Genomic DNA, 12,929 nt, shown 5'->3' with positions numbered 1-12,929 from the left:
TCAGGTAGCCATCCAACCTCTGCTTAAAAACCTCCAAGGAAGGAGAGCCCACCACCTTCCAAGATAGTCCATTCCACTGTCAACAGCTCTTACCATCAGAAAGCTCTTCCTGATGTTTAGTCAGAATCACCTTTCTTGTGATTTGAATCCAGTGGTTTGGGTTCTACCCTCTGGAACAGCAGAAAACAAGCTTGCTCCATCTCCATGTGACAGCCCTTTAGGTATTTGAAGATGGCTTTCATATCACCTCTTGGTCTCCTCTTATCCAGGCTAAACATACCCAGCTCCCTCAACTGTTCCTGATAAGGTTTGGTTTCCAGACCCTTGATCATCTTGGTTGCCCTCATCTACACACATTCCAGCTTGTCAACATCCTTCTTAAAACTCTGGTGCCCAGAACTGGACTCAGGACTCCAAGTGATACTATTACTTCCCTTGATCTGGTACACAAAACCATTAGCTTTTTTTCACTGTTGCATCACTGTTGACTCATGTCAAACACTAAGACCCCTAGGTCCTTTTCACCTGAACTCCTGCCACACCAGGTGTCCCCCATCCTATATTTATGCATTGCAGCCGACCACTGCTGATGCTGCCTGGGGATGATGGGAGTTGGAGTCCAACAATATCTAGAAGGCATCATGTTTACTATTCCTGGCTTAGTACCACCATTATTCCTCAAACTTCTGCAGCCAGAGGTAATAGGGCTTTACAACCTTTCAAGAATCAGTTGCATTCAGAGCATGGACAATAGCCCTGGCTGAAAAGCTGACGTGCCAGATTCGTGAGACCAAAGGGAATTCTAACCCCCACCTTTGCTATAATGTGTGGCAAACATTTTTGGATTATATGCATCAAGAACATTGTGTTTATAACCTCCTGAGATCTCATGGCAATATGCAGGGGGGGAAACTGGAGTGAACTGTAAGAATTTGATACAATATTTTAAAGCAAAGTGGTTGATGTGTTGTGCACTATCGTGTTTTGTGTGTGATGTGGAAAATTAATAGATTTACATTAGATATTGCTACACACACACAAACACACAAAAAATCAGCTGCATCGAACATTTCAAACCTGCTATGTGCTCTTCTTTTCAAAACATACACACATGGGAGTAAGTGCAATAGTTTAAGTCAGAACCTAATGCAGAGTTTGCTTGACAGTCATGGGAGATTTCCTCCTCCGTACTTTCTGCTGCCAGCTTTGAACATGAGAAATATGGCTTCAGAAAAGAAGAAAATGCAGCAAAAACCAAATCTTTTTGCCTCCGATGATCATCTCTCTTGATGCTCAAACTCTGGCCCTTTCACAACATGCAAAACACGATCATTTGAGTTTTGTCTCCCCGGTAAGCCCTCCTTGATCTCAGTTCCTGCTTTTGAACTGCTTTGACTCGGTCTCAGCACCGCAAGGTACAAAGACGGCGCACATGAAAAGCTGTTTCCCAGCCCCCGTAATAGATCTCAAATAAAAGAGACTAGCAAAACAGTTGGCTGAGAAGTCCCGGCTCTGAAACACACCCAGCAATTCCCCCATTTGCTCTTATCCATATGTAGAACCACACACTTAATCTCTATCTTAATTATTTAAGAACAGGTGTGCATGTGTGAGTGTATAAGCACAGTTTCTTCTGCCTGCTGGAAATATTTATGTCCTCCTGGAAAAAAAGTGTGTGGGGGGGGGGACCACAGAGTCTTTGAAAGCCAGCTGGCATTCGCCTTGGCACTCACTTAGCAAGGAATTAATACGCATGAAGGCTGAACTACATTCGGGTCGGAGAAGGCAAATTAGAAGGGCAGATGCCAAAGACATTTTATACACGCTCTGTGGCTAAATGGAAAACCACAGGCCTCAGACTTGGCAATTCCTGACTTTTAAAATGCTTGATGTCTACTGTAGTCAACTGTATGCATGCACACATACATGCGCACACTACCTAGCTGTGTTCAGGGAGGAACTGAGGCAGGAAAGATTTACCAATCTCAGTGAGATTGGGTGCCATTTTGGCTCCCTTTCCCCAAACCACCACCATTAGCAGTCATGTGACCAATTGGATAACTGGCATTTTTTACAGTTGCCACATGACTTTTGTTCCACGCTTCCAAGGAATCCAAGCCACAGTGTGGCAGCAGGACCTACTCTCTGGAATTCCCTGCCCATTGATCTCACTACACGCATTTTTGCACACATTTATTGGGCTGGAGAACAGCATTGGAAAATGCAAATAATTTCCTGTTTTGAAGGATGCTTGCATTGTACTGTTCCAGAAAGTGTGAATTATTAGGCAGGTTCACTGTTATATTCAAATTAAATTGAATTTGTCCCCCATTCCTAAGAGGTATGCTGCTCTTAACCCCTCCCCCTTTTTTGGTTTCTAAAGTAGGTTTACACTGCCTTGAATCATGTTCTCAGGGTGGTTTTAAAAAAATGAATAAAATGATTAACAACAACGCACACACTACACCCACTGATGACAAAATAAACTGAGGTCACAAAATCACAAAAGTAGCATCGGCAGAATCACTTGGCAGAACTGAAATCACATCTAAAAAGCTTTGGAAAGGTCTTTGCCCGGTAGTAGCGCTGGTTGTTTTTACTCAGTGATGAGGTAAAGTTGTGGTAGACACCACTCCCACCAGTACACTTTTTAAAAGCCATTCTATGCACAAGCTGCAACCATCCTCTTCCCTCTTCAACAGGCGGCTATGAAATAGCCACAGAAAACCACACAAGCCAAGTTCTTTTTAACAACCTCTAAAACCTACTGCCCATGGGCAAAAGGTGAAGCAGTTTAACAGCAGCTTCATTGTGGACTGTAGCTAGCACTCAGCTTCCATGAGCTGCTGCTGTGACATCACAGCAGTTAAGCCAATGGCATAAAAAGAAGATCTGTCACTAAGAGTTAAAGGTTGTAGGCAACTCAGAGAAGATCTGCTGAAATTAAGTTTGTGAAGGCCACTAATTTCAATGGGTTTACTCTCAGTAGGACTAGCTTTGGATACCACCCTAAGAGATCAGGAGGCAAGGGCAGAAATACTTATTCTAGCTGCCAACGATATCAGACACACTTGAGGCAAACGGATTAAATCTGTGCCATCTCGCTGCATCCCTGTCACCAAGATAATTGTCACCCCCCCCAATCAAAGAAATGAAGAAGGGAATTTAATGACACCATCACACAAAGGGCTGCAAATATATTAGTCATTTATGGAAGCCTGATGAAATTGTTTTGTTGTTTATAGAGTTTGTATGGATGGTTTTATTGTTTCAGAGTTTGCTGAACTGATTTTATTATGCCTAGAGCTTGTCTGTCTTGTACTCTGTTCTCCCCACTCTTACCCACTTCAATGGCTTTATGGTGCAAAGTGGTCCAAAATTTTGTTTAATAAATAATAAATAAACTGAACTTGTCTCTCATTGAATATGTGAAACACTTCCCATCGCAGTGACCTTAAAAGCAACGTCTGACACATGATGCATTTTTTTACACTGAAGGTGAAAATCTGAAAAGAGACGCCATTGTCTTCCTTCCCATCGTGCCATCTGTCTGGGAGGATGAGCAAAGAAATAAAGAGACGATACAGAAAGTGCGGTACAAATAGGTTGCTTCATCTTCAAGGTGGGAATGACATCCTTAGAACTGACAAAATGTACACTTTTCAACAAGGCACAGTCGAGATGTAATGACAGGCGACATCCTGGCTTTGCTGGCTTTCAAAGGAAGGGCATGCCAGAACATCCCAGAATTTGAATAAAGACTTTAAGAAGAGGACATGATAATAAAGAACTAACCTGGGTTTCCAAGCCTTTGTAAGGATTGAGAGGCTGATCCTGCAAGAAGAACACAGAAGAAAAAATGGATTATTTCAAAGAGGCCAATTGCAAGTAGACATACCTATTATTATTATTTATTATTAATATTCATAGTATTGGGTTTTTTTTAAGTCCACAAACATTACATAAACTATTACATTATTTTTCTGCTTTGTTTTTGACATTTCCCTTTCATTGAAATGCACTAAAATTTATTATCTAATTAACTGTCTAAATTTTGGTTGCAGAAGATTGCAAGACACAAAAAAAGAAGGTTTCATTGGAAGCCGAACTGTAGCAGAATAGAAACAGTGCTGATTGCCATGAATCCAGAACAGGATGGAAATCGCTGCCTCCTTACATTCCTGAGGATAAGCTGGAGCTCCTTCGGTCCCAGAACTGGGATCAAGAGCAGCTCTAAATCCCTGTCCTCTGGCTCAAGAGGCTGAAAATGTTCTGGTGGTCTCCTCACTGCATAGCGTAAGGCAGTTTCCATTCAATGGTGTGATGCAGAAGGGGAGCAAGTGCCTGCCCCACCCCTTAATGTCCTCAGACATAATTTCCAGCAGGACTGAAATGTTCAGCTCCAAGTTTTTATCTCAGTTAATGTATGTCAGAAATAATCCAAGAACAAAGGGTTGTATCCAGTGCTAGTACAGTGGTACCTCAGGTTAAGTACTTAATTCGTTCCAGAGGTCCGTTCTTAACCTGAAGCACCACTTTAGCTAATGGGGCCTCCTGCTGCCGCCGCCCGATTTCTGTTCTCCTCCTGAAGCAAAGTTCTTAACCCGAGGTACTACCCTGGGTTAGCGGAGTCTGTAACCTGAAGCGTATGTAACCTGAAGCGTATGTAAGCCGAGGTACCACTGTACTACTCTGCGTACTAGCCACTATGACCATGTTCTCCAGAACTCAAATTCTGGGAAGAAGATGGGAAGCTCAATGAGATTTTTCTTTTTTTAAGGAAAATAGTTGTGTGGTTTGTTTGTTTGTTTGTTAAGTACAAAAGAAACATGCACACTTCTGCAAAACATCTGTGCTTGATGGCTGCAGATATTCCTGCAGACTCGTTTTCTGTCGCACCCCTGCTTAATTGGAAAGCTTAACGAAGTGAAACCAGGTCAATGATGCTCTCTCTTTCATCCATCACGCCTGTCGGAATTAGAAGGCTTCTGTTTACAGTTGGTTCCTGCTTGTCACTTCATGGGGGGTGGGGGCTCACCCCCACTCCCTCCGAGATGAAGAATTCTAACCATCTTGGTTATTGCAGCTACCTGCAAATCTACTCCCGAAGAGCCGCCGGCAAAATAGCAACAGGTAACTGTCATGCTCCTCTTCCTCTTTACGAACCTGATGAGGCATGGCTTTATAGCTGCACGATTCCATGCTAAAAGAAACATTAATAATTCTGGGAAGCAACTTTTGTATTCATCTAGTGAGGACAGGAAGCTGATCTATCTGGGTCCTCGGTATTGTCTATGCCTATTGGCAGCAATTTTCAGACAGGAGTCTCCCCCAGCTATACAGTGGTACCTCGGGTTAAGCACTTAATTCGTTCCGGAGGTCCGTTCTTAACCTGAAACTGTTATTAACCTGAAGCACCACTTTAGCTAATGGGGCCTCCTGCTGCCGCTGCACCGCCAGAGCACGATTTCTGTTCTCATCCTGAAGCAAAGTTCTTAACCTGAAGCACTATTTCTCGGTTAGCGGAGTTTGTAACCTGAAGCGTATGTAACCTGAAGCGTATGTAACCTGAGGTACCACTGTACTTCTTGGAGGTTGAACATGGGACATTCTGCATACAAAATCTGTGTTCTACCACTGAGCTGTGTCCTGTCCTCCAATGACCAGTGGCTGCATTCGGTACTCAGGAAGTTTCATCATACCAAGTGAGACCACTGGGTCATCTAGCTGAGAGCTGCCTAAACTGACTGTCAGCTCTGCCATGACGCCCCCAGCAGCCCACTCCAGCTCTTTATGATTCTTTGATTGATGCGTCTTGCTTAGCAAAGCTACAGGGATGCAGTAACAAAGCTGAACAGGGACATCTGCACTGCCAGGTAAGACCCAGAAGGTTAGCAGCTCAATGGCAGAACATCTGCTTTGCATGTAGAAGGTCCCAGGTTCAGGTCTCTGGCATCTCCAGGTAGGGCTGGAAGACAACCTTGTCTGAATTCCTATTAAGTCCTTGCCAGTCAAGCTACATGGAGCTGAGATAAACAGGTCTGACTCAGTCTGAGGCAGCTTCTGATGCCCTCTTCTAAGGTCACTTTCCTGGAAGAGGGCATTGAAAGAGTTTTAGGAAGAAGCCATATCAGTAGAGAGAAGGGTGGTCCTCGAGATAAACTGGGTGGAAGGAGAAGGGGAGCACTGAGCATCTTCCAAGTACTTCCATGGAGTGCTCTGGCAAGGCAAAGAGGGTCCCCATCTCCAAGACTGCTGGTTGAACGCCAGTTGAAGTCCCAACATAAATACGGCACTGGCCCTTACATGTTACAAGAAAAGCTTCTTCAAAGAAATCACTCACATTTTGGCTACTGCCATTACCAGGACTAGTGTCGAAGCTGGCACTGTTGGATACCTGCAGAGGGCCCATTATTGTCCCTGGATGTCCTGCCACTCAACTCCTCCATCATCTCTTAGCATGTTCCTCTCTCCAGACAAATGTGAAGAGCAGGAGTGGGGAACCTCAGGCTCTCAAAACTCCCCTGAGGCCACACCTCCTCTCCCCAAACCTCTTCCCTCACAAGTCCTCCTTCACACCCTCCTTGAGTGTTTTTGCCTGGCTGGAATATGAATGTTGCTCTCTCTGGCTGGTGGTATGGACTGGGACCAGAGGGAAGGGGGGGCAATAAAATGGGTAGTGAGGAGGAAATGGGCCCACTCAGGTAGGAGCTTCCAGTTTGGGCATCTTGCCCAAGGGTCCCCAAAACCTGGGTCCTGGCAATGGGCATTGTGACTACTGGCCAACCATTCCATTGTCTGGCAGATGGGTGGTTAAGCTGTCCAGAATGGCTTTGTTCAGACCCTGTTAACAGCTAAGGAAGGCAACATGAAAGGAAGAGGGGGGCAAGCTCCAGGTGCACCCAAACTGTATTCCAAAGAGAGAGAAAACAATTATATACTTGGTTCCTGGCACCAAACTCGCCTGTCAAAAGGAGGAATAATTAAACTATTCACTGCACTGGGTATCACCGTTACATTATTATGATAAAGTTGTCAGAAACTATTCATCGCTAATTTGATTTTGAACTCAGAGCCAAGGAAGACTTACGCTATAAGCTACACGGAACTCTGCATGGCTTCCAAAAGCAATCAAAAGCTCAACTCATGAAACAGAATTGCTGCTACTTTCTCAACACAGCCTGTCAATTAGAAAATTCTGGGCCCCTCTGAATGCCTTACGTTTCTTACCCAGTTTGGGGGCCTATTTATGGACCTGTCAATGGACTTTGACTAGGTTACCTGAAGAGCTGCCTGCATACATGGACAGCAGCTTGGGCCCCAATGCCCTCGAAGGGCCCATGGGTGACACCTGCCCTGGACCCTTAAAAAAGGATAATGGGAGTTGTAATGGCTGGAGGGCCAAAGGTTCCTCACACCTGCTGCAGAGGTTTTTCCAGTAACATTTCCGGTTAGAAACTGATAACCTTCGCATCAAACACCAGCCCTGGACCACAGAGCTTAAGAGAATAGACCACAACAGCTTCTATTCTACAGTTAAGGGTGCTATCCAATTAACAAAAGTGAAGATTTATGCACACACACACACAAACAGAATTTAAGCTGCTAAGAAGGAGGGAGAAAGAAAAGTCAAACATCATGGTGCCTGTAGACCATATTGTGTGGTCTCGCTCCCCAGGGTTCCACCATTACGACCTTGGCATGCAATAATGTTTCTTAAGTGTTAGCTTAACATGCTGTGAGATAATGGAATTCTAGGAGAGAGCAATGAAAATAGGTGGAAGCAAAGCTTGGGTTTGCTGCCAGAAAGTTTTGATGTCCCGGGGAGCCTTGGAGCCTGTCCAAAACAGAACAGAGATGCAGAACTGCTGACTGAACAGAAGATATATGAGTGTGTGTGTGTGCGCGCGCACAAATACCCTCGTGCATGTGCAAATACACAGAATAACTGAAAAGATTAAACTGAAACAAAAGCAAAAAAACACACACCTCATATTTGAGACTCAGGTTCAAATCTCCATTCAGCCATGAAGTTCTTGGGCTGACCTTGGACCAGTTACTATACCACACTTGGCAAAAACAGTCAGTGGTGGGGCGGGATGAGTTCTTGAAGACTGAAAAAAGAGCCCATGTGAAGTTGTCACCTGATATCATGGTGATGTCAGGTGGGCAACCCTGCCCACCTAAGAGAAATGGCTGGTGGAGGGTGGGACAGATCTTCAACAGGTTGAATAATGTTCCCCACCCCTGTTATACCTGCCTGGGGTCTCAGGCAGAGGTCTTTCCTTCCCAGAACCTGCCACTTAATTCTTTCAACTGGAGATGCCATGGATTGAACCTGGAATCTTCTGCATCTGCTCTACCACTGAGCTTTGGAGGACTTTTTAATCATATAAAAGGTGAGTAAGAGAAGATACGATAAGAGTGTATGACGATGGTAAGCGTGTGGATAAATGCTAAAGAGTGTGGATAAAGTGGGCTAAGAAATATTCTTCTCTCACACACACAGAACTAGAACTTGAGGCCATCCAACCAAGATGAAGAACAAACAACAAGAATAACCACACAGCCCACAGTTAAACTGAATGGAACCCAGCTCCAACAAGATGGAGTGACAGCCACCAATCTGGATGGCTTTAAAAGGGAACCAGGCAAATTCATGGTGGGACAAGGCTATGTTCTCCTTCCACTGTTGCTGAGAATCACAAGTGGGTAGAGTGCTGCTATGCTCAGGTGCTGTTTGTGGACTTTTCCTAGGCATCTAGTTCACCATGGTGAGAACAAGATGGTGGACTAGATGGGCCTTTGGCCTGATCCAGCAGAAGGGGTCTTCTTGTGTTATAAGCACAAGACTTGCAACAAGTCCCTGGGAGGACCGTCTCACTGCAACCACAAGATGTGTAGAGTATAGACTGCAGTTATTCAGTGGTTGAGAAACCACACACTGCACCTTTCTTTAGATCAGGCTTTCCCAAACTTGGGTCTCCAGCCGTTGGACTACAACTCCCAGCATCTCAAGCTAGTAGGACCAGCGGTCAGGGATGATGGGAATTGTAGTCCAAAAACAGCTGGAGACCCAAGTTTGCCTCCTTCCTCCCAAATGAGACACCGGGTAAGGAAAAATACCCCCTTTTTCTTGGTAACCAAGGAATCTGAATAGAACCCTGCTCCTTCTCCTATTTGCTTCCAGGATGGGGGTTGGGAATGAAGCAGGATTTGCCAAATCCTCTGCAAAGAGGGTCTTACACGGACACTCCCTCTTTTCATCCTCTCCTACCTCCCGGCACCCTCCCTCATGAATGGCAGCTGGGATATTGTTAGCAGGAGTTGCAAGAGAGGGAGAAGAAGAATGAAAGAGTTTGTTTACGTAAGCATCCCCTTCCGCTCTCTGCTTTGGGGGGTTAAACCCTGGGCAATGCCTGACTCACGTAAAGCATTCCTATTTGCCAAGCTGGCAACAGATGCCATGCCTGAATATCATATATATATGTGCACAAACTCTCTTTTTAAGCACACACACACACCTCTCTCCAATACACAACACCCCGACAAGAATAGCTTCTTTCTCTTCTCAGCTGGACCCGCTCCTACTCAACTGAGAGCTATTTTGTGGCTGGGGAACCTGCAAATAGCCTTGGCACCCAGCGCCACACTTCCTGTCTAATGGGCAAAGAAACACCGTGTGCCGTAAGCTGACGCGTCGCCGTTTGTGCGGCTGTCAAAGCGGAAGTTATCACATCTCGTGGGCCAAATGAGAGAGGCTGGGGTTCGGCGTGACACCCTCTTGCTTCCACCGCCACTAAGAAACGTCCTGTTTAATCAAAGCATGGGGTTTGGAGGGGGGGAAGTGGGGGCTTATTCTCACAGGCAGGAAGGCCAAACTCACAGTGTTTCAAAGTACTGGGGCATCTTCCAGCACTATTGCAAAAGGAACAGCTGGTGGAAACGCACATTTGACAGGCACAATGGATGCCTTTCAAGAATGGGAAGCAATGGTGTGGGCTCCCCCTCCATCCCTTCTTCTTTTCCTTCCCTCAAAAACTTCCACTTCAACAGCTTTGTTTCCAGCAGCTTTGTTTCCAAGAGGTACTCTGTGTCAAAGACAGCCAAGCTCAGAAAAAAACAAACCTGTAGCCCGGGGCCTGTGAGACAGTCTGGGAGCAGCTGTCATAACTGCAACAGCAGGACATGTGAGAAAGCAAAGCCAAAGCTCCGGGGTGTGTCATGACACAAGGGGGCAATTCCTGGTTGAAGCCTAAGGGCCCCTTCAGACAACCTGTTGATTGAACTTTCATCCAGATCTGCTTGCAAGAAGCTTTATGCAGAGGTTAGGCCACAGCCACACCACAGGCCCTATTTTCCAGCGACACTCCCAGATTTACAGAAGCTGTCCCAGTTTCCCGTTTGATCCCAGAATGTCCCACTTTTCCTTAGGACCTCCCTGTTTTCATCGGAGAAATGTTGCAGGGTATGGAGTTATGAGAACCCCAAGCCAAGGAGATAAGTAACTTTACAACCTTTAGAAGACATCTGAAGGCAGCCCTGTAGAGGATTTTTAAAAAAATGTTTAATGTTTTTATATATGTTGGAAGCTGCCCCGACTGGCTGGGACAACCCAGTTAGATAGTAGTAGTAGTAGTAGTATTAATAATAATAATAATTTATTTATACCCCGCCCATCTGGCTGAGTTTCCCCAGCCACTTTGGCGCCTCCCAATCAAGTGTTAAAAACAATACAGCATTAAATATTAAAAACTTCCCTAAACAGGGCTGCCTTCAGATGTCTTTTAAAAATAGGATAGCTGCCTATTTCCTTCACATCTGATGGGAGGGCGTTCCACAGGGTGGGTGCCACTACCAAGAAGGCCCTCTGTCTGGTTCCCTGTAACCTCACTTCTCACAATGAGGGAACCGCCAGAAGGCCCTCAGCGCTGGATCTCAGTGTCCAGGCTGAATGATGGGAGTGGAGATGCTCCTTCAGGTATACTGGACTGAGGCTGTTTAGGGCTTTAAAGTTCAGCACCAACACTTTGAATTGTGCTCGGAAACATACTGGGAGCCAATGCAGATCTCGCAGGACCAGTGTTCTATGGTCCTGGCGGCCACTCCCATTAGATGAGCGGGATGTATGTGATTGAATCCCTCCGGCAAAATGCTGATAGTTTGGAGACAACCCAGGACAATGTTTTACAGGGAGACATCAGGTGACAACCTCCTACATAGAAATATTAAAGAAAGGGAACTCTCAAAAGCAAGCGCCGCCAGCCCCAATTTGAAAACTTATGAGTAGCTCTGAGGCACATAGGGCCCTGCTCACAGCTAGGTGCTGACTGAAACCTGTGTTTCCACTTTAGGAGGCTGCCTTACACTGAGTAGGACTAATCTACACCAGATCTTGAACTTTGCAATTGGGTTTCCACATCTGTATTTTTGAGAAGCCACATTAAGAGAGCCCTGTATACGCATTCTCTCCCTCCCCACCTCCGATCTCCTCATGATTTTAAAACTGCATTACAATTCATCCCATTTAAATATCTGGAGGGCAGAGAAATTACCAATCAGATCCTGAAATAATCATCTCATCAAATAAAATAAAGGTCAAACGTCCCATTGCCCAGATGATGTAAATCATTAATCTCTAGCAGCAGTTGGGGACTGCTTTATTTCCTTCAAAGAAAGGAAGATAATGAGCACTGAAGTCAATTGGAATTTCAGTGATAAAACATTAGCCCAACAATGTGGTTTCACTGAATGTGGTTTGTTGCATACAAAAGACGTGCTCATGTTTCTGTTGCTTGATTCCTGCTGGAGAGTCCTACGTTATATGGCTTACCCACCAAACGGCCACTCAGTGCAACAGAAGGAAGGCAAGTCTAGTCCTAGAAAAGGTTCGCTGATATTTGGCAACAGCCAGGTTATCCAAATGATCAGCAGGACCCTCCGAAAACTCAAAAGACACACCAAGATGAGTCACAGAGCAGATTTTATGAGCAGCTAACATGGAATGTTGTTGTGCATGGATGTCCTTAAACCGGAGGTTATGTGGGAAAGGGCTATGGCTCAGTGACGCAACATCTATTTTGTATGCAGAAGGTCCCAGGTTCAATCCCCAGCATCTCCAGTCAGGGCTGGGAACGTCCTCTGCCTGAAACTCTGGTGAGAGGCTGCCAGTCAGTGTAGACAATAAGGAGCTAAGTGGACTGATAGTTTAACTCGGTACAAGGCAGCCTTGTATGTCCTCTAAATTTTGCCTGGCAACACCCTTGCACATCAATAACATTTATGGAAAGACCTAACTGATGTGGCTTATTACTAAAAGATTTGGACCATCAGCTAACGTAAACATCCTTTTGAAGAAGGTACAAATATCATGAGAATGTGTTAGCACAGGGCGGCCCTCGCAGCCTTTTTGGGTGGCCCTCAGCAACATTACACACACACACACACAGCCCCCATGCCTCCTTCCCATTGCCTGGCTTTGGGAAAGCTATACTAATACTGTTCTATGAGACAATTCTCCCAGGTCCTCTTTGCTCCCTGCTTGCCTGAGATGGCGGCATCACACAGCTGTCCACTGGAGATATTTGAACCTGTCAGTTACACAAGCCAGCTATGTTGTATAACATGTTACAGGGAGAGCGATCACCAGTGTTTTAATTTATTAACGAGCAGGTTTATCTTTCCTTTCAGGAGCTGACACACAATAGGGCTGCGGCGATACTCAGCTTGGCATTTGCAAAGCCATCTTTCCCCCGACAATGACACAAATGATACCGTTTAATAAAGAGAACTTGGAGAAGCCTGCAGACAGGGAGCGCGAGCTGGGGTGATTTTCAGCTTGGGCAAATGGGGACGTGCCATCACTCACACAAAAGACACAAGAACCAGAGCCCGCTCCCCGCCCCATATAACAATCAATAAGATCACTC

General features: G+C 45.4%; 1 protein-coding gene across 1 annotated transcript in view; it reads right to left on the bottom strand.

Moving 5' to 3' along the window:
• The window catches only part of XYLT1 (xylosyltransferase 1), a 164,292-nt gene that overhangs the window by 105,275 nt on the left and 46,088 nt on the right, over positions 1 to 12,929 (bottom strand). The window contains exon 2 of the mRNA XM_083584963.1: positions 3,796 to 3,834. Coding sequence (XP_083441089.1) covers positions 3,796 to 3,834 — 39 coding nt within the window. The remainder of the gene's footprint in view (positions 1 to 3,795; positions 3,835 to 12,929) is intronic.

This window comes from Podarcis filfolensis (genome assembly GCF_964270895.1).
Source record: "Podarcis filfolensis genome assembly, chromosome: 14".
Lineage (NCBI taxonomy): Eukaryota > Metazoa > Chordata > Lepidosauria > Squamata > Lacertidae > Podarcis > Podarcis filfolensis.
Note: the sequence above shows the minus strand (reverse complement) of the source record. Positions and strands in the feature narration are given on the sequence as shown.